The sequence below is a fragment of the Teleopsis dalmanni genome, chromosome 1, assembly GCF_002237135.1.
Source record: "Teleopsis dalmanni isolate 2A chromosome 1, ASM223713v2, whole genome shotgun sequence".
In the NCBI taxonomy this organism is placed as follows: domain Eukaryota; kingdom Metazoa; phylum Arthropoda; class Insecta; order Diptera; family Diopsidae; genus Teleopsis; species Teleopsis dalmanni.
The window spans coordinates 141,419,423-141,440,801 of record NC_051846.1 but is presented as its reverse complement, the minus strand read 5'-3'; the positions used below and the strand labels follow the sequence as shown (position 1 = coordinate 141,440,801).

The window sequence follows — 21,379 nt, the reverse complement described above, 5'->3', positions numbered from 1 at the left end:
TTACATGGCGTATACGTAACACAAAATTTTTATTATCAATTAAAGATTTTTTATTTAAATTTCATATAAATTTATTTCCAATTTTCTAATTTTTATTGATACTAAATTTATAATTTATATTTATATTTTGCAATCATTTTACCGCAAATGCATGTTTAGAAAATCATAAATGACGTCCATAGTACGTTTATACACTCCAACTGGTCAATTATTTGTAAAATGTGACAATGGATGAATTGTGCTGAGCCAGTGAAATCTGACATTATTTGCGACATGGCAAATAATGTATGGAAATAAAATCAATGGAACAACTGACATAATTTGCAAATTGCAAAACTAGATGTAAATGATTTTACAAAAAAAATATATAAAAGTAAAATACACAAAATCAAAGTAATGTTGTTCTAGAAAAAAAAAAATAAATGACAGTATCGAAGAGCCTTAAATAGTTACAATAAGTAATTTATATGAATAGAATAAGTATTATTGAAAATCAGTGTGACACATAACGATAGGTTCATCCTCAAATGATAAAGCGTTTTGGGAACAATCCAAAGATGCGAGAAGCTATGATATATATACATTTTTCCTCTTCTGCTTCCTAGTAGAACTTCCCCCTTCTCCTTCTTCTTAATCCTTTTCACATTTTTTTTTACTTTCCCTTTTCCATTTTTCTTTCCATTACTCTGGTTTCTTACATTTTTCTTTTCTTTTGGTGTTCTATATATATATAAATGTTCGTGATTTTGAGGGTATATATTGCGTTTTTTATAATGGAATAATAAATAATTAATTATTTCTATTATAAAAATCATGCATTACATATGCATATACAGAATAAAGAAGATAAACTTGATGATATTCATTGAAGAGAACAAAAATAATAATAATAAAAGATATTACAACAATGTGTATTACCACATTTTAACGGTTGTAAAATTTTGGCAACACTAAAATCTTGCAGTAAAATGTCAAACAATGAAGACAATTGCCAATTTGAGCAAAAATCATAATACTCGTAATAAAATACAAAAAGAATTTTGCAACTACAAAAGCTAAAATACGGCCAAGCATATTGCAACATTCTTGTAAGGTAATAAAATCCAAGTTTATTACCAAAAAGTGCACATAAAGTGTAAAAACCGCAAAACGAAACAATATGTACTGCAAAGAAAAATAAATATAGTGAATAAAAATTTAGTGCAAACAAACGAAAACGAATTTGTTTAATTTGTTACAGTTGGCAACATTGTTGCTACAGACTTTGGCAACAAAAACCTTACTCACACACACACATAATTGCCTGCGAGCGAGGAAAATGTTTATGGAGTCGTAATTGAAATTGAAGTTTTGCTTGAAGTATATTTGGCTATTAAAGTTTCAAATTAAGTGCAAATTTTTATAGATTATATCAAAATATTAAGGGAACACTAAAAATAATTTGGAAAAAAACTTATAAATATATAAATTTAGTAGATTTGAAACATTTTTTACTCAGCTTCCCCTAATAGATTCCCCAAGTCTCTGAATTGATCTTAACTTAGATAGTTAAGCTTATGAGATGGTCACCTTACAAAAAAATGATTAAAATTGAATTCTATAGATTACTATATTATGTATATATATAGTTCCGTAACAGAGAGGCTTTAACCTATTTATAGGATGACCTATATAATAAATATATATGAATAAATATGATTTATATATAAAATAAGTAGAATTGAATTTTCCACTTCTATAGAGACTATTTTATAATCAATATATTTAGGAACAGACGGCTCCGGCAGACGCTTTTAAATGCAAAAGCTGTGGGCTTTATATATATAATATAATTGTTCTAATTTTTTATGTAATACAACAAATTTAAAATGAAGTATAGGAATAGAACAGAGGCTATAACAATTTTACTTATGTGATATAGTGTGTGGTCACCATACAAAAAAAAAGTGATTAAAATCGAATTTCTATTTTTATAGAGACTACTATATGAAATCTATAAAAAAGCTAAATATATACAATAAAGTTTTAATTTTGAATTTATTTGTAAGCTTGAATTGATTTGAAAGTACGACATTGGTCCATTACTTATTTGTCCAATAGAACGAGATTAGCTGTCAATTAACTGTTGCCTAATGTTATTGAAGTACCAAATCTACATAAAGAGCTTTAAGGAGATACTATTCTACTTAATATATACTGCTCTTAAAGCTCTTTCTTCTTGGACTTTCAAATCAAAACGGGTCCTAGAGTGTTACGAGCTTTAAGCCTTTACTCAACCCTTTTGTGGAATAAACTGGGCCAGTGCAAAACAGATTATCAAGGAAATGGAAAATCATATGCGGCTGGAGTACTGGGTAAACTTTCCAGGACTTAGACAAAGCAAACCACTGATAACACCGTACTCCTACAAAGACAGCCTTAAATTCTCAAAATGTAATTTAAGGTTGATAACGGGTTTTATAACAGGTCATTATAGTCTGAAATATCACCTTCATAAACTACAATTATCTGCTAACTCGGAATGCAGATTATGCCTCGAAGATGAGGAGGCCATGCATATTCTCTGTGACTGTCCAACTTTAATAACGCACAGAAGAAACCTGTTTCATAAAGAATTTCTGTCACCAGAGCAGATTAAGAACTCTTCTCTAGATTTAGTTCTAGACCTTATTCACAAAGCTCTAAGAGGCTTTGTTTAGTCAATAGTGAAACTGGTACAATAGGTCGCAGGACCGGCTGTTGGGCAATTTTCCCGTCTACTCTTTTATTATTTTATATTTTTATTATTCTACTTTATTCCCATTATTCCCACCATTTACTTAAGTTATATATATAACTAACCAATGTCTTAAACCAGATTGTTGTTTTACAAAATCAAAAACTAAAATGTTTTTTATATTATTAAATGAAATTACTTGTGTTCTATGAAAATTAATTAATATATTAGTATTTTTTGAAAAATGCAAACCTTAAAATAATAAAAGAAGTAATAATAACAGAGTATTTTTATGCAAATTAATTAGAATTCTCTGCTAGTTTTAAATTAATAAATAAAAAAACTAAATAATTTGATTTCAACTAATTTTCCTTTTATTTTACGAGCGTTTTAGTTTGCAAGTAATATGCATAAACTGCTTTAAAAAGGGTAACCACTTAATTTGACTTTATAATCATTTGAAAATTTCATTATGGAATCAGCCATGCGATTCCTCGCTGCACATACCTACGTCTGTCAGAGTTTTTGGCTTAAAGTTTCTTTCTCCATATATCGTCTTTATATATTACAATTACAGATTTAGATCTTAAATACAATTGCATAGTCGTAAGCGTTTTAGTGATTAAAAAGAAACTTCAAGAAAAAAAATCTGGCGTTTTCATTGACACTTTATTGAATTTTAAACAATTTTACTTGCATTTTTTAATAAAAAATAAAAATTGTTTTCACTCAAAAAATTTTTTTGACTTAAATACAATGAAAAATTATACTGGGTAATCCAACAATAATCAATACAAAAGATAAGCAACATTAGAATAGGAATAGATTAATTATAAAATACCAAAATAAAATTATATTTCTAAACTAGAAAGATAATGGCGATAAAGACTAACTAGTAGGTTAGGTTATGATCTCTGTGGATATCCGCTCCTCTTACGTACCATGGGGCGTTAACCAGTTTTCTTAAGGCAATATTTTGTCCTCTTTGAAGAATTTTTAAAGTTGAGTTTGGCGGTTGGCAAAACGCAATACTGCAATAGAGTAGTCCTGGTTTAATAATCTGCTTAAATATGCTAACTCTATTCTTTATGTTTAGCTTTTTGCTGCTGATGAGCGGGTGAAGGGAGTGTAATATTCGGGTAGCTTGAGCTCATTTGGACTTGAAATGTGCTTTTCAGGAGTGGTTGTTATTATGCCTAGGTATTTGAGAGTATTTATAATTTTCTGGGTGCTTGGCGGCGCTTCCTGGTAATGAAAATTGCCCGAGTCTTTTCTGCGTTCAATTTTATTTTCCACTTTTTAAAATACTGAACAAGCACGTCAATGTAGGGTCACATGGTGTTGGTGTTGGAGACTGGTGTTGGAGACATTGCAGGCTATTTTGTCTGAGTACACAATACAAGTGTCGTCAGCATAGAGCGATAGCATACAAGGCTCGAGTTTCGGTATGTCTGCAGTGAACAGGCTATAGAGCAGTGGAGATAACAGCGACCCCTGTGGCACTCCAGCCTGTATGGATTTTTCTGAAGAGGTTGAATTGTTCACTTTGACTTGGAACGACCTTTCATTTAAGAAACTGCCTATGAGCTTGATGATAGATGGTGGAAAGTTCTGAGCAGCCATATTCACAATTAGGCCCAGACTTTGTCAAAGGCTTTAGCGACATCAAAAGAGATAAGACCAGTCGACATCCTTCTTCTAAGTGCAGATTGTATATGTTGTGCTATTTTGGCCAATTGTAATTCCGTTGAGTGGTTGTCTCTGAAGCCAAATTGCTCATCAGGGATGATATTATTCGAGCTTAGGTGGTTTTTCAATTTTGCCAGAATGACTCTTTCTGCTATTTTCCCCAGAGTAGGAAGCAAACTGATGGGACGCCAGTTCTGTGGGAACTTCAGGTCTTTGTTTGGTTTAGGAAGCATAATGACCTTCGCTCTTTTCCAACAAATAGGGAAGTACCCAAATTTAAGAATTGCATTGGTTATTTCCGCTACTTTGGTGAGGACGTTTTCTGGAAGGTTTTGAAGACAGATGTTGCCGATACCATCATAGCCCAGGCAGATCGTTTGTTGAGATTACTCATTATTAATGCTATTTCATAGTAATTAGTGGAAAGGGTAGTAGAAGAGTTGCTAGAGTTCAGGATCCTATTGGCCTGCTCAACAACATTTTCCTCGTAATCAATGTCATCATCTTCGTCACAGTTCACTTGGAATTGGAGTTCCAAGGAGTGGGCGAATTCTTCAGCTTTCTCATAGTCTGTAAATTTTAGCCCTCCAGCACCAAGTGTTGGAAGGCTAATACTTGTTTAGACCCCAAAAGCTTTTATTCCCGGGTTCAAGGCTGCCCATGAATTCTTCCCATTTTTGGTTATTGCGTGAAGATATCATAGTTTTGAATAAGTTGGATAGACGGTTCGCTTCATACCTGATTTGTGGGTCACCTGTTGCATGAGCCCATCTTCGGAAACGGTTTCTGCGCCTTATAATTTCTTTAATATGCCTTGAAAGAAGAAAGTAATTTTTAGGATTCCTGGCCCTGAGTGAGGAACATGCTTCGAGAAACTGTAGAATTTTACTTGTAAGAATTTCTATACTGGTGTCTAGGTCCTCTGTGGTCTCAATCGGATCTCAACGAGTCCACCAGCCTTAAGCAGTCCTGCGATATGAGCAGATTATTTAGGTCTTCCGAGTGTGGTTTTGAAGCACCCTTTCTGGCTAGCTCGTCGGCTCTGCAATTGACGAAAATATCCCTATGACCGGGAACCCAGATTAGAGAAATATTGAACTGTGTCGACATTTCGTTTAGAGATGTGTAACAATCAAAAACCGTCCAAGATGTAAATTGGACTGAACTCTATGACTTAAGAGCAGTTTGACTGTCTGATAGTATTCCTGTCAAATATATATCCACATTCAAAAACAGCTATAGCTTCGCTAATGGCAATCTCTTCCACCGGAAAGATAATGCAATGATCTGGAAGCCTAGAGTAGGAAGATTTATTCAATGCCTCTGAGAAAACTCCACTGTCTACACGACTACTTGTTTTAGAAACGTCAGTGAAAATGGTTAAGTCCTTACCTAAGGAGGGACCATCTGACGTCCATAACTCTCTAGATAGAAATGCGACAATTAATTTTTTGTTGAAGTTGAAAATGGGAGAGATGTAGTCAACGTTTTTAGGAGAAAAAGGCGTGTCCATAATCAGTGGCTGTTAATTGTGAGGTAACTTTTAGTCTTACAGTAGATGAAGCTACCATTTGTTTACTGATAATATCCATTGGCATATCCAGCATCAAATCTAGTGCAATGGATGGTGTGATGCATAACGCCCCTGTTAAGTACTGAACAGTACAAAGATATAAGTAATAAATCGAGACAATAATTATTATTATCAATTAATTATCAATTATTATTATCAATAATTATTATTAATTATTATCAATTATTGTAATTATAAAATGAATTATAAGTAGTCGCTGAAGCCAGCTATAATGAATACGGTATGAGGGAAGCAGTTCGAAATATAATTCATTTAGTTTAACTACCGTTTCCATTAAGCTATGCATTGTTTTTGTATAGCCGTGACACCTACTTTGACAACAATTAAACATATGCATACACAATTATTTAAGTAAACTATTAAATATACTTCTCTCTGGTTTTAGATTTGTGACGCAAATTTACTTTATGGTCTATCAAACTTATTTTGTTGGATTTTTTATATTTTGTGAAACAACTTTTTTCAACATACCAGCAAAAATAGCTGAATAGTTTCCATTAAACCTATCATTCGGCTTCAATAAAATTTTTTCCATCAAAAAACAATGTTTAGTTAATACAAAACTATTTTTAATATAATGTTTTGAAAATTACAAAACTACAAATACCGAAAACACTGCAACAAAACACTGAGAAAGTAATTATTAGGATTATATCATCAGATGCCATTAAGTTTTGACATGCCTCATTTGAAGGATACTAGTCTCCATAACACATAATGAGGTGCCATATTGTGTCAGAGCGCAGACTTATGGAATAACTTGATATATTAATGTCAACACACAAAAATGACATTACGACAAATGTGAATTGAGTTTTAAAACTAATCTCTGTATAATACATTTCCTTAAAGGTAATTCACTGTCAAGTTTAACATAAAATATTCACTATAAAAACACTTAAATACACTCAAATCTTACAATAAACTAGATTCACCTTCCAATAATTATTTGCTCAGTGAATGATAAGTTACCCAGTATTGTCCGCAATGGACTGCATTGAAATTCAGTGACGCCAGTAAATAAAATCAAACCAAAAATATGAAGTTAATGGCTCCAATGAATAACAGTTTACAATTAGATTTCTCTCATAAAATATAAAATTTTAGTTATTTTTAAAACTACAAACATATCTATCTAATCTAATCTATCTAATATAATATTACACCACATAAATAAAACACTGATATATATAATGAATAAATTTAATTGAATTATTAATTGTTATAAGCACTGTAAAGTAAACATAAGTGATGAGTTAATAATTTTTTGCAAACAAATACTATTATTAAATACTATACATTATTGCTCTTATCTCTCATTATCCAAAACGATTTCAATTTAATTTTGTTGAAAGCAGTTTAAATCATTTTTTTCTATTTTTTGTGAATAATTGAAATCTACATAAACATTTTACATTAAATATGCAAAAATATTGCTAGTTCCTGTCAAGTACATACATTTACAAAATGTGTTTTTTTTGTAGTTTTTTTTAGGCGCAGTGTTAAAAGCATTTAATTTTGTATTTTTCAACACAAATATGTAAATTTCCACTTGATTTGTATACTCTCTTCCGTTTCCGGAAGAATGAGTGCAAGGATGTGCAAATATATTTTTATTTTTTGTTGGAACTGCATTTTTTGAAGTGCGCTTATCATAAAGCGTATTGTCGTATTTATTTTGTTGCTGACATAATTTTATTCAATTCGCATACAATAAATACAATAAATACTGAATGCTGATATTAATGCACTCCTTGCACAGTTTCTAAGAGAACATTAAGTAACGAATAATCAATCGATGATACGAGTCCTTATAGTATGCAAGCGAATGCATTTCCAAAATTGTAAGAGAGGATCTATTGTAAAAACAAATAAATAATAATGAATAAATTCTTTAATTGAAATTAGTGGATGGATTGTTTGACTGAAAGTAAAGCATAGATAAGTAGGTAGGTTGAAGTGGAGGCATTGTTTCTAAAAAGCTCACTTGAGGTCAAATAATGGCCCATTGTGGCACTACAGAAATAGCATTGGTACATACATAGATTTAAATCAGTATACAGCCAACACCGAGAAAGGTAACGACTCCCCCATTACATAAAGGAAAACCAACCTGACAGTGCTATAAACTTGGCGAGGTCCCTAATATTACAAGATGAAGTAAAGTAAGCTCTCATTATTTTTAGCAAGCTATTATAATGCGTTCACAATAAAAACAACTTTATCAAATAATAGATGAAATACTTAATAATTTGAGAACATAAAATCAACAAAATTTTAATGAATTTGGTACTGTAAAATACAGTATACTAATATTTTAATTTTCACTAAACTTTGGTTATAAGAATTATATTTAGTTTTTACATCAATTACATTCATCTCTTTCTTGTTAAATGCTATTCCTCCAAGCGCTTCATATTTTTTTAAACTTCTTATAACTTAGAATTTCAAAATTTTCCTATCGTTGGAAAATTCTATGTTAATATTCGAGTATAAACTTTTGTTGCTCGAGTGCTTTTTTTACCTTTTTTCAGTTTTAAAACCTATGAAAAATAATTTACAGTAAATAAAATTTGACACGAGTGTAACACTTTTAGTTAGAAAAATTCCAGGGCTTCGAACCGGAATTTTTTCCGTTCTCGTTTTTGTTTTGGTTCAAAACAAAAAATATATCGGTTCGGTTCCGCATTTCTCTCAATAAAAATATCGATTTTTTTCGGTTTTAGGTTCAGTTCCGGTTCGATGTCCTGAATTTTTTCCGATCCGGTTTTCGTTCTGCTTCAAAACAAAAAATATATATCGGTTCGGTTCCGGTTTTCGCTCCAACAAAAATATCGGTTTTTTTCGGCTTTCGGTTCAGTTTCGGTTCAAAGCTCTGAAAACTTCACTTGTCACAGTTGAAGAACAGCAAATTCAGAATGTAAGAAAATTTTTATATACACTTCAGTTGGTACGGTTGAAGAATAGACTCTCTAATCGCATGAAATACTCACATATGCATATCACACAAGCTGATTGTTGAATTCTTTTTGTCACTATGAAACTCAGTTTCCATTAGAGCACTTCAAACCACTTTAGATTAGTTTGCCTTTGTAGACTGAGTTTACCTTAATAAAAATATACTGGCTTTTGGTATTACTCATATAAATAGTTAGTTTACGAATATGCAGCACTTATGTATTACATAGATATTCGAAAAGTGTATCGAATCTACATATAATAAAACCTTTAGAAGTACTGGTTACTTTTACAGTAACCGGTTATCTCTATACTAATCAAGCATAACATTTCTCAATTCTGTTCGCATTTGAGTTTGTTAACATTTAATTTCCTACTCTTCAACAGAAGAATCGCACATTTATGAGTTCTATTTGTGGAGGGAACACCAGGCAATATTCGTTCATATCATTTCATGTTCCACTTAAATAGTTGCGCATTTCATTGTTTTAAAACCTGTTAGCAAATATGAGCGACATATGAACATAAAAACTTAGCATACTTTCGGGTGCATTTCCAATTTTATAGGAAATGCTTCAACATATGCTGCAATCTCTTTACAGTTTGTGAGTGTGTGTGAGTGCTCCACTTCCTTCCTGATAACTATGGCAGTTGTCATATTGTATGTATGAATATGAAATAATGCAAATAGAATAAAATATAGATATTTTTTCTGCAATAATTGAACAGAATTTTTTATGACAAAGAAAGAAAATATTCCGCAAAAAATATATAAAATTAATACAAATGCAGCTGAAATTCGGAACAAATTCTATCCGAGATATTTTTAAATGAACCCACCAATAAAAAAATATGAAAGAAAGCTGCATGTATGTAAGTCATATTAATAGATAACCGAATTTCCAGTTCACAGCAAGTAGTTTAAATTTACATTTTATTTTCTCTTTTAAGAATGAATTAATTTTTGACTAATTTTAATATTTGTTGTTGTTAGTTAACGTATAATCAAATTACTTCATTTCCTTATCAAAGGACATATTCTACATTTGAATTGAGAAAGGCATTTGTGCATTAAGAATGGGGCATTGTACGAGTATGTGATGTGCCTAGGATATAATGTAATTAAGCATGTCAGCTACAATATGGTTTGGCAAATAAGCATGATACTGTCCTACTTATTAACTAATTTAGGCTGCTAATGACGACTCCCCAATGTATCTATAATATACCAAACTGTATGCGTATTATAAGGAGAACGTGCTGAAATTAGCGCTGGTAACAACAAACGTCTAATTTGCCTTTTAGAGCATTAATTTATTCAAAGCAAAATAAAAGTCTGTGTCATTTATTAGGACAATGCCGCAGTAGTTTCATTATTAATCTCAGCATGTTTGGTAATTTACGAGCAAATAAAATTAAATAAGTAGAAAAGTAAATGTTGTATTAATTGAATATTTGCGCTGCATGCAGCACTTTTTATTTTCTTGATGTATATTTTCTTTGTTTGGCATGGAATACGAAAAATTTGTATTCAATGTCCTAATAGTTTTCTTTTTTGTATTATAAACGACTTAAGTGAAAGACAAGAAAATGTTTAGATGGATAAATGCAATTAAAAAAAATAATAAAGCTTTAAAAATTTAAGAATATGTATAAGAAAATTATAAAATTCATCGTTCATGAGCATTTAATCTATGCACGCAAATGCTTTTTAAACTTTAAGATAATTATTATATATAAACAATAACAGATAAAAAATAAAAGATATATATATATCTTTGTATGATTATTGTAGTTTAAGCAATGCCTTATTCAATTTTTTAATAAAGTAATCAAAATTCAAACTAAACTGCTTTTACTCTTGAATCAAGTTTAATAAGTAAATTTGAGTCTTTAACTTTTGTTATATTGTTATAGAGTAAATAATTTATTAAAGAACGAAAATAGTTAAATTGTCAGAATGTAGCATATAAATTTGTCATCATATCTACTATAATTAAAATATATAAGAAGAAGACATTTACCTTTTCTCTTAACATATCGCGAATTCTGCCAGCTTGGTTTTTTGAGCGATGTAATTCCAATTGAAGTTCTAAACAGCGTTCTTGCCAATTTATCTAGATTGAATAAAAAAAAATTTATCAGCAATATATTATGTAGGTTGTAATAATTATAATTATAAATAAATAACCTTTAATTTTTTTTCACATTAATGAATTGTAATTAAAACAATTTTTGTGTAAAAATTAAATAAATTAAACATTTAACACAGTTTAAAAAGTGTAATTTTTTTATATATTTTAAAAAATATTTTTATAAACTTATGTGTTGAATAAACGAGCTAAGCCCGATATATTTAACCCAACCTAACCTTTACGTATCGATGACGTATCAATATAATTGACGTATATTAACTTTTAACGTCCTTTATTATTAATATATAATCTCTACTCTAATCTAATTCAAGCTCAATTAGACATTCATAGTCACCCTTTTTACTTTCATTTGCTTCATATTCCACCATTATTAGATTTCAGATAAACTCACGAAAACCTTCTACAAGGCCTCCAAACGAAGGTTTTTATTCAAAACCTTCTATGAAGGTATTTATAGTTTTAAATTATTTAAATGTTAACTAAGAAGATAATATTACTTACTAATATATAATTGAATTAAAAAAAAAGACTTGTAAAAATAACTAACTATAGAAGAATAAGGAATTGGATTTATATGATAAGACAAATATAAGCAATGTGATCTACGTGCTTGGAAAAATGTTATACAAGTATTCTCGGATTTTCGGATCTGAACATATAATGTTCATAATGGTAGAAAAGTGACTGAAAGTCATATTTTGGAGTGGTCAGAAAGAATTGAATATTCTAGCTTCATCGATTAACTGTTATGAATACGTTGATATTCCAACGACTTGTTTGATATCGTTAATGAAAGAAAAAATATCACTTCCAGTGACTAGTTTCTCAGGATAAAAATGCTACGATAATGTTACGCTGTGGTTGCCATAATAGTCCTGATTTTAACATTGAAAATATGTGGATAATACTGGATAGCCGGGCTGCAAAAAACCTCACAAAATAGTGAAAGATATAAAAGAAACTTTTTTGGAAGAATGGAAAAATATTTCCATTGATATTCTCTATAATTGGTTTTTGTCAATTTCACATTGCATACCTAAGTTTTAAATTTACATTTTACACTTATTTTAAAGAATGGTTCTTCTTTCCGAAGTTAACATCCAGAAGTTAAGTTATCTGATCACAGTTCCTCATTGTCAAATCAAACGAATCAAAAAGGAGCCAAAAAAAATGTCACAATCTAAGTGAGACAAATAAGAGGCTACAACAATCTTAAATTCGTACGGCGTGACAAAAATTTTAACCCGATAAAAAATGAGGAAAATGTCGAAGGAATGATCAAGTAATGGAACAGTGTGTAGCAGTGCGTCAGTTAAAAGTTGGATATAGGATACTCAAATAATTAAATGCATATCCAAACCATTTCATTGGAGTGTGGGTTAAAGTGGTTACTCTGATATCCAACAACATGGTTAGATCGAATCTGTGCGGTTTAAGAACCTTTGCAATTTATTGATTTGAAAAGTCCTTAGCATCTTATCCAGAACGAGTGTTTTTTGAATTCAGAGATTAGAGCATAAAAAGAGAAAATGGGAAATAGTTTCTTTTTCCACATTCTGGTTGCAATTATAACAGTAATTATTGTGGGGGATTCTCATTCTGGCAGACTGCTTTACAATAGGCCAAAAACTAGTAAATAAACTAGTAAATAATCATTCTAAAATCTATTTCTCTATTTCCCTAGAAACTTCTGAGTATTTCTATTTACTAGCGATAATGTTTGTTTGAGATTGTAATCCGGTCATAATATTTCACTTGTGTTGAATATTACAAAATTTTCCATATACAATCCGCAAGTATAAAAAGGTTTTGTTATTAACAAATTCAGCATTACTTATTCTGAAACAAATTCTTGCAAGACAGATACTTTTCACGCCAGTTCATCAACGGTTTTATTTCCCTGGATGTTCCGATCAACCGCTGATCCGAGTCCCAAATAAGTTCATCTTGGGTGGTAAGGCTTCTTATGCTTTATTCTATGAACTAAAAGATTGTTAAACTAAATTCAAGGTCTGAATTACACTTCATCGATTTATTAATATAGCAATGTCATTTTTGAATGTGTGATCTGCGAGAAGTATCTCATATGCCTACCTAACACCGAACAGTTCTGCTTGAAAAACGAATCGGCAAGTCGCACAGTCTTTTTATAATGTAATCCTTCCGGATTCTGAAACCGCAATATATTTTAAAAAGATCCGTGCAGATTAGAGCATCAACAAATTCGTTGCCAACTTCTTTTTTAAAAGAAAAAGCCTTAAATTCTTGTTAAATGTCGCATTTGTGTTGATATAATCGCTTTTATCGAACGGATTTTGCTCTAAACACCTTAGTAAGCATAAATGGTAGTGCCCTTTTTGAATATGTGGTCGGTGAGAAGCATTCCACATGTTCCTTAATTCTAAACACTTGTGGTTGAGAAAAGCTAGGCAATTTGAGAAGTCCTAAATTCTTCTTCTTTGGCGATCATTATTATAAATGATCTTATAACTTATAACTGTTCTTAACTTATAATAACAGTTCCTAAAAGTAAAAAATGTGAATTTTAAATTAAGTCATTGAACTGACAGCTAATATAGTACAAGACAGTCTTTATACACGCTATATACATTATACATATATTACATTTAGAATATTTATATTCAAAGTTGTAAAGACATTTCGTTTACATAAGCTCTTGTTTTTCAAGAGCTTAGAGTCAAACAAAAGCTTTATCTCAATCTAATCAGTCTATTATACAAAATACCAGGGGAGCTTTAATTACGTTATACATTCTTTATGTTTCAGTTATTCAATTTCTTTGAGATTAAATTACACATTTTATTTGAGAAAGAACTTACCTCAGGCACTGGTTGTGAGTAGTTGTTAACTTGATGCACGTCCAAATGTTCGGTGAGCATTGAGAAATGCGGCCAAGGCGCGTCCGTGTCCAAAGCCGTCAATATGGGATTAATAGCAGCAGCGGAGCCGCTTATAAGATTCGTTTTTTCTGCTGTTAAACTGCTACTTTTCGAAGGTGCAGTTGCACCGTTGGCAGCGGCTCCTGCACAAGAAACACTTCCGCTAACAGGATCAATTAAGTTTAGATTAGGTTTTGCAGGTATAGGCGGCGGTCGTTGGGCGCGACGTGGCATTAAACGCGGCGAATTCGGTGTCGATTGCGATGCTGCAATATTAATGTTGGCAGCATGGCCACGCATAGAACTGATACTCTCGACATGTGGGCGTGTCATTGGCATGTTGCCGCTGAATGAAGTGGCACGTTTCGCTAGCAACGGGGAAGCCGTCAGTGACTGTGAGGCATACATAGGCGGTAATGACATTTGCTGCTGGTTTGTACTGGTGCAATATTGCTGTTGTTGAAAGTAGTGCGTTTGCAACAGGTGATGGTGGTGATGGTGTGTTTGCGACGATGCCGATGGAAAAGTATGTAAATATGCGTTACCATCTTGTGGGCGTAAATAATAATTTTGTGCATAACTAAATGGATGTTGATGTTGCTGTTGCTGCTGCTGCTGCTGGTGTTGTTGTTGTTGTATAAGAAATTGCTGTGATGGTGTAGCGCGACCTGAGTTAACGGGTGAAGGTGATGATGAAGTAGAACGTCTACGATTTTGTTGTTGCAGATGTATTTGTCGCTGTTGTTCCAAATTGGTAAGTGTATCGAAAATTTGCGACAAACGTCCCGAAGGCACTTCGTCAGACATTTAGACTGAGAGTTAACTATTTTTAGGTATTATTTGTAAGTTTGTCAAGCGATCGTTAGTTTATAATACCCACAAGTACATTTGTTTGCAGAAACCACAACACCAACGCATTAATTCATTTGCTGTAATGTAAGAAAGAAAAACATCACGTCAATAAAGTAAATGGTTGTTATTCAATGAAATAACTAAAACATATTTATAACTAAAAATAAAATTTTAACATTAATATTCTCTACTCTATCTGACTATTTTTTTCAACAAATGCTATTAAACTATTTTTTTATTATTTTGCTAATGATTCCCTTAAAGTCAGAATTGTGCTTAGCCATTAAATTGTACTTGAATACCTGGAATTGATTTGCATTTGCATTGCGTGTTGCATACATTATAAGTACAACATAATTCAACATAAGCTTTGTGTTGTTGTATTTGCTATTGCAGATAATTTAGTATTTGTATTCAATTTAACAATTGCAAAATTCCTCTTCAGTGTACGACAGGCAGTACACCCAGTGAATGCACTATACAATAGCCAATGATAACCATTTCTGCTGTCAGGCATTTGTATTATTTGATATTTCCTGTGGCAGACGGCATGTTCCACATAAATATAACTCTTACTTACTAATAGCTATGGAAGAATTTTAAGCAGAATTATTGGAAGAAATAGTCGTCTTCCACAAATTGCAGTATTAGTTGCAATTTACCTCAAATGCATACGAATTAATATGAATTGCTTTTACTGTGGTTAGTGAAGTGCATTTCAGGAAGTAACTATGAAACTTATGATAAGCTTATGGTTAGAAAAATTATTTAATTCTATTTTAATTAGGCAAATATTATATCAAAAGAAAATTTAACTAATCATAAATAATGAGTGTGGTTTTACTATCAAAAGCTTAAGACTAACCACTATAAAAATCTGTATTCACTGCAAGTAGGCTTACTTAAAGTTATTCTGATGTTTTAATGTCATAATATTTTAAAAACCAACTGCCAAAGTGACAGCTAATGCACTTGCCTATAAGAACAGAAATAAAAAATGGAAAATAAAATTCAGAAAACTCTTAGCTAAATGCACTAAAATATAAGGAAAAACGTACTCAACAAGATAAATAAATAAAATTGAAAGAATAAGAAATAGAAAATAAAAAACAGAAAACTGCTATATATAACTGGACTTATAAGAGAGGGAAAAAATAAAAAAAATACATTTGAAATATTAAAAATTTAAATTAAATCTTTAAAATAATACTTAAATACAAGAATAATTTATTAATTACTTAAAACAGAAAAACATAAATATTTCTTTACACATTACATAAAACTATGGGCTACATAGCTAATCTATTCCAAATGTAGAACCTCTGACTTAATGCACAGAAGCAAATCAGAGGTATTTAGGTTAACATCTGTTTTTAAAGGGTACTGGAGCATAAGACGGCATGAAGCTAGACTTGGCCTACCCTGTGGTATCTTCTGTAATTCGTGTCTAACAGTGCTCGCAGAAAGGACACCAGAGTACGTGATGTGTCTATGTCCAAACTTGGATCCCCTTCTGGGGGCTTGCTCCTTCAACCTACTCATCGTTATCTCTAGTATTAGCATTGGCCAGATTCTTGCCTTTATAGTATAAATGCCTCTGGCTGGTTCTAGCTTGAACTTCTATCTAGCTTGACTACCCACTATTACGAGGTTTTTGCGGATTCAAAACGGCTTTTTTAGCTAATTTAGGAGGACTCGTTGCTCCCTCCACTACAACTAACTAACTAACATAAAACTATAATAGAAAATCTATTTCTTATAAAGCTTTCATACGAGTTGACTAACAAAAGTTAGTTCAGTTCGAAACGCGGATTAAATTTTTAACAAATCAAAAAATGTCAGCTGATTTGAGATAGTATCGAGATATTTCATTTGAAGTTTTATAGCAAGCACTGATAGTGGACACAAGAGGAAGCAAACTTAAAAAAAAAATCGGTGCAAATTTCACTATAATTGCAGTAAAATATTTGATTTGCATTTCTTCACAAATTTCTTCATAACCTTACACGGAGATACCTAATGAATTTCAAATAATGTATGGAAAGAATGCATCATCACTTGCGGCTGACTCGATATGCTGTCGAAGATTCCAAACCGAACATTTTTCTATTAAGAACAGCTTGCACTGTAGTGGATTTACTAAATTTATACATACTATATTCCATGGACCAGCGCCGCATAGTTTTTGGTTATTTCTAAAAATAAAAATTAAATTAGGAAGAAAAATCTTCGACAACATTAAGGAAATAATTAGTGCAATCAATCTTGAAATCGCAAACGACAAGAAATTCGAGTTTTAGAACTGGATCTACTGGTATTGGAACTAATTGAAATGATGTTGTAAAAATGTAAAGTTATCGATTTAAAATATTTTCGAAAATTGTTTTTTAACCAATTAAGCAAACTGCGGTTTGTCCTCTCGTAGTTATAACATCATAATCTCATTACATAAAAATAATACGAAAAACGCGGCAGTTTGTATAAATTTAATATAGTGCATAAATCTTTTAACTGTCTTATCTTTAAAACAATTAACGGAACTGTGCTTAATTTTATAGAAACCTTAAATGTACAACTTTAAAAACCTAGGCTATACATAATAGATCTATTCTGATTGCACTGCATTCTAGCTGCCAATAATAATAATAAATTCTTTAGTTTTTAATGATTTAAACTTCATAACCCAAATGCTAGATGTAAAAATATTAAAGTACTTGCAATGTCTGCTACTTCAACTTAAATTTGGACTTCTGAAGCCACGTCTAGCGTAATTCTTCTTGAATAAACTAAAGCTATATCAATTATATCAATTTAAATATGCATTCACTTGAACTTTTCACGTTTTCATTCCAAATAAGCAAGGAACTTGTAACACGAACTATAATCAACTCCATTAAACACACCCACAAAGTAAGACTAGATAGATACTCTCCCGCACCCACATTCGAATTTAAATTCAAAAGAGAATTTCTGCTAAAATATAGTAGCGGGCATTTATGTCACGTATGTCCCACAACGAATTAATAACCAAGTGTGCTGCAGACATTCTCATGGCGCTGCGTAGAGACTCGTGAAGACGCGCTCCACTAACTTAGCACCACAAGCGTCTCATCGCTCCAGCGTTCCAGCTCTGCAGCTCTGCAGCTCCGCAGCGTAGTCGTTGTTACTTGTGGTGTCTTATCAATAAACTCCAAATTAAAATGCGCAACACATGTGCACATATTTTACAAAAATATATTGAAATAATAGAATCAAAAACAGAGGAAAAATAATATAGTGTGTGACTTTTAAACTAAAAACGCGATATGGTAAAGTAGTGCGAAAAGCACTAAACCCCATTCACTGGCTTTAATATGTTTATGAGGAGATAATTTAAGCTGCAAGTACTTAACTTGACTCATATTGTTGTACTTCATAAGCTGAATTTGAGAGCGTTAGGATTGCACACTACAAAAGCGTCACAACAACAAAAAAATTTAATTATGTATCTGAAATATAAATTGTGTGTAATTAATTAAGAGAATCCCTTTTAGTTTCAAAATGAAAATGTTACTGACACATGGTACTATTAGAAATAGTTATGACCGACGATTGAATATAATTTTATAAAAAAAAAATAATGAAGTTAGTCACATTAGTTTTATGTTAATTTATTAATTAATTTTTTATATATTTCATATATTTCTATAATATCAATACACACATATTAACGTACTCTATACAAACATAATTGTTGAAGTTATGTATTAGGTATAGTAAAACAAATCCATTACTATCCCTATAGATGACTTTAGTTATCTATATCTCGCCTTGTATACGTCCGATCGGGTACGTTAAATGGCGTTAGAAATATGACATTTCGTACTAGATAAACTGTCCTATTTTTGACAGTTTTGATCAATTAGTTGTCTCAGTTTTGTTGAAAAGTGCATCAACGATGGACACTAGTCCATCTAGTCCATCACTAGTTTTTTTTATAAAGGCGAAAACACAAGCCAGACGACTGAAATTGTGAATAGTGTTTCTGGTCCTGATACTATAACAGCCAATCATGCAGATTTTTGGTTTCGTCGTTTTCGTTCAAGTAATTTCCGGAACGGTCGGACAATCGAGCATCATGTTAGCATTGTTTCGATTGCCTAAGACTGCACAAAAAACCATTGCATATTTGGAACCATTTGAATAAGGCTGGATACAAAAAAAAGCTCGATATATAGGTGCCACACCATATATAGTTAATGCAAAAAAAGCTCAAAATTTCTATCTGCGAATCGCTGCTGAATCAGTGGGTGACTAGTGATGAAAACTAGATCACTTACGACAACATCAAGTGAAAACGGGTGTGGTTAAGTTGCGGTAAGCCGGCTGTAACGATGGCCAATCCAAGATCAGAAAGGTTTTGCTATGTGTTTGGTAGGATTGGCAGAAAATTATCTACTATGAGCTACTCCCCTACTTGTTAGAACTTGAAATTGTTCTAACAATAATTGAACAGTACCCTCTGAAGGAAGCAATCGCCCGGAAACAGCTAGCTTTGAGCAATAGGAGAGGAATTGTGTTCCATTAGGGCAACGCCAGGCCACACATATCAATAATGACTCACCAAAAACTTCGTGAGCTTGGTTGGGAAGTTCCTATGCATCCACCTTATAGTCCAGTTTCTGTTTCGATGGCAATCGTTTATGTCAGTGGCAAACGATTTTATTAATGAAAAATTCACTTCAAGGTAGGCTTGTGAAAATTGACTGACTCAATTTTTTGTCAATATGGAAGAGAACTTTTATGAGAGAAGCATAATTACCTTCAAAATGGCAACAAGTATAATAAATAGGGGAAATAAAACGACCCCTATTGAACCTAAATCGGATCATTCTACTTATGGTATATAAGCCTATAATTTTATGCAAAAATAATGAATTTATTTTTACTACACGTATATTTATATTGTATATTAACGGCGTTACTCCATTTAAATAAACATATATCCAAATAATGTAAGATTTGTTTCGTAGGTTTTATGCAATATCTTGGAATTATTCAGTTCTTTGAAAGAAAACTCAATTTAAGCTTTAAGCTTAAATAAAACGTATAGATAAAAACTGGTAAGATGGGTCGAAAATTAGACAATCTTTTTTAAATAAAACAAAGAGGAACACTACCTACTAAAATCTGGTATTTTAAAGTCAATCATTTAAATTTCTCATATATTTTCTCATATATATTATATTCATCGTAGCTATAAAAGAATTAATTTTATAAAATAAAACTAAAATATTAAAAATTAATATTATAAATATTTCATATTATTCTTCTAAAGCACAAAGTAAATATTTGCTGAGGTATCTTTTTCTAACTATGACACATAATATTTGCACTTTAATTAAACCATAGAACTTTGAGAAAAAAAGTTGTAAGTTTACAAATTCAATTAAACTATAAACAAATATTCAAATTATTTGAAATTGTCTGAATCTTCGAGCAAACGAACAAATAAGAGTTTTGTATCGCAATTGCTTGAGACAAGACACAGAGCACTTCATTCAGAACCAATTCATAAATGATTGCCGAATTTCTATAAAGATTTTGCATTCCACATGCAATAAATTTGATTATTTTAACAATCCTTTAACATGACATAAGCAAATTTCGGAAATCTCACTACCACATGGAATTTCATCTGCAATAATGCAATTTCGAAGTTTGTGCTTGCAAAATGGAATTGCCATTCATTAACTTTTCATATTCAAACTCCTAAGGACTTGCAAAGTTCGTTGCATTTTCATTACAGACTCCTTCTCAGTTGGAAATCTTCTGCATTGAATCCTCAATGTTCAGTGCAGAAGGATTTGTAATCTGTAGTGTGGAGCATGCAAAACTAATTTCCTAATTTTACTGCTTGTGAAATGCTTTATTTTAGTTGTAAATTATGACAAAAATTCCGTCACTATCTGCGTATTTAATCTTCAAGGAAACTTAACAACTCCGTCAGATGTAATTGATGAGCAAGTTGCATAATTCAATTAGGAATACAAATTATTTGCTTTTCAAAAGTAATGAACCCTTCGAAGCGATTAAGAAGCCAGTACTTTCAATGAAGAAGAATTAGTTATAATTTAAATAGAACTTATATTCTTATTAATTTAAGTATCTTAGCATATTACAGTGATTTAGAAATGAAATGAACGACGTTTGTGTCAAATTTAATGGCAATATCTGCATGTCTCTAATAAGAAATATCTTTTATATGAAATATTAAATCCTCAACAAACATCTTTTTGAACTTGCAAGGATGAAGTGAAAGCTGTTATCGAAATCATTATCAGCTTCATTTATGATTTGCTTTTTTACAATATATGTCTACAAAAATTGACTATATGATGTTGCAATTGATCTGGAAGTTGAATAGACCCATACTTTTCTGAAAGTAACAAAACTGGGACACAAACTGGGTTGTTATCGAAGTCATTATCAGCTTCATTTTTGATTTGACTAAATGGTGTTGCATAGGATCTGG

At 31.4% G+C, this 21,379-nt stretch overlaps 1 protein-coding gene across 4 annotated transcripts in view; it reads right to left on the bottom strand.

Annotated features, from left to right (window-relative positions):
- Positions 1-14,921, bottom strand: part of LOC119669064 (uncharacterized protein CG43867) — a 320,834-nt gene extending 305,913 nt beyond the window's left edge. For all 4 annotated transcript variants that reach the window (XM_038078816.1, XM_038078815.1, XM_038078818.1 and 1 more), the window contains exons 1-2: positions 13,954-14,921; positions 10,982-11,074 (exon numbers count right to left, since the gene is read on the bottom strand). In XM_038078816.1, the coding sequence (XP_037934744.1) occupies positions 10,982-11,074; positions 13,954-14,820 (960 nt within the window). In that variant the 5' untranslated portion in view covers positions 14,821-14,921. The remainder of the gene's footprint in view (positions 1-10,981; positions 11,075-13,953) is intronic.
- Positions 14,922-21,379: the final 6,458 nt, after the last annotated feature.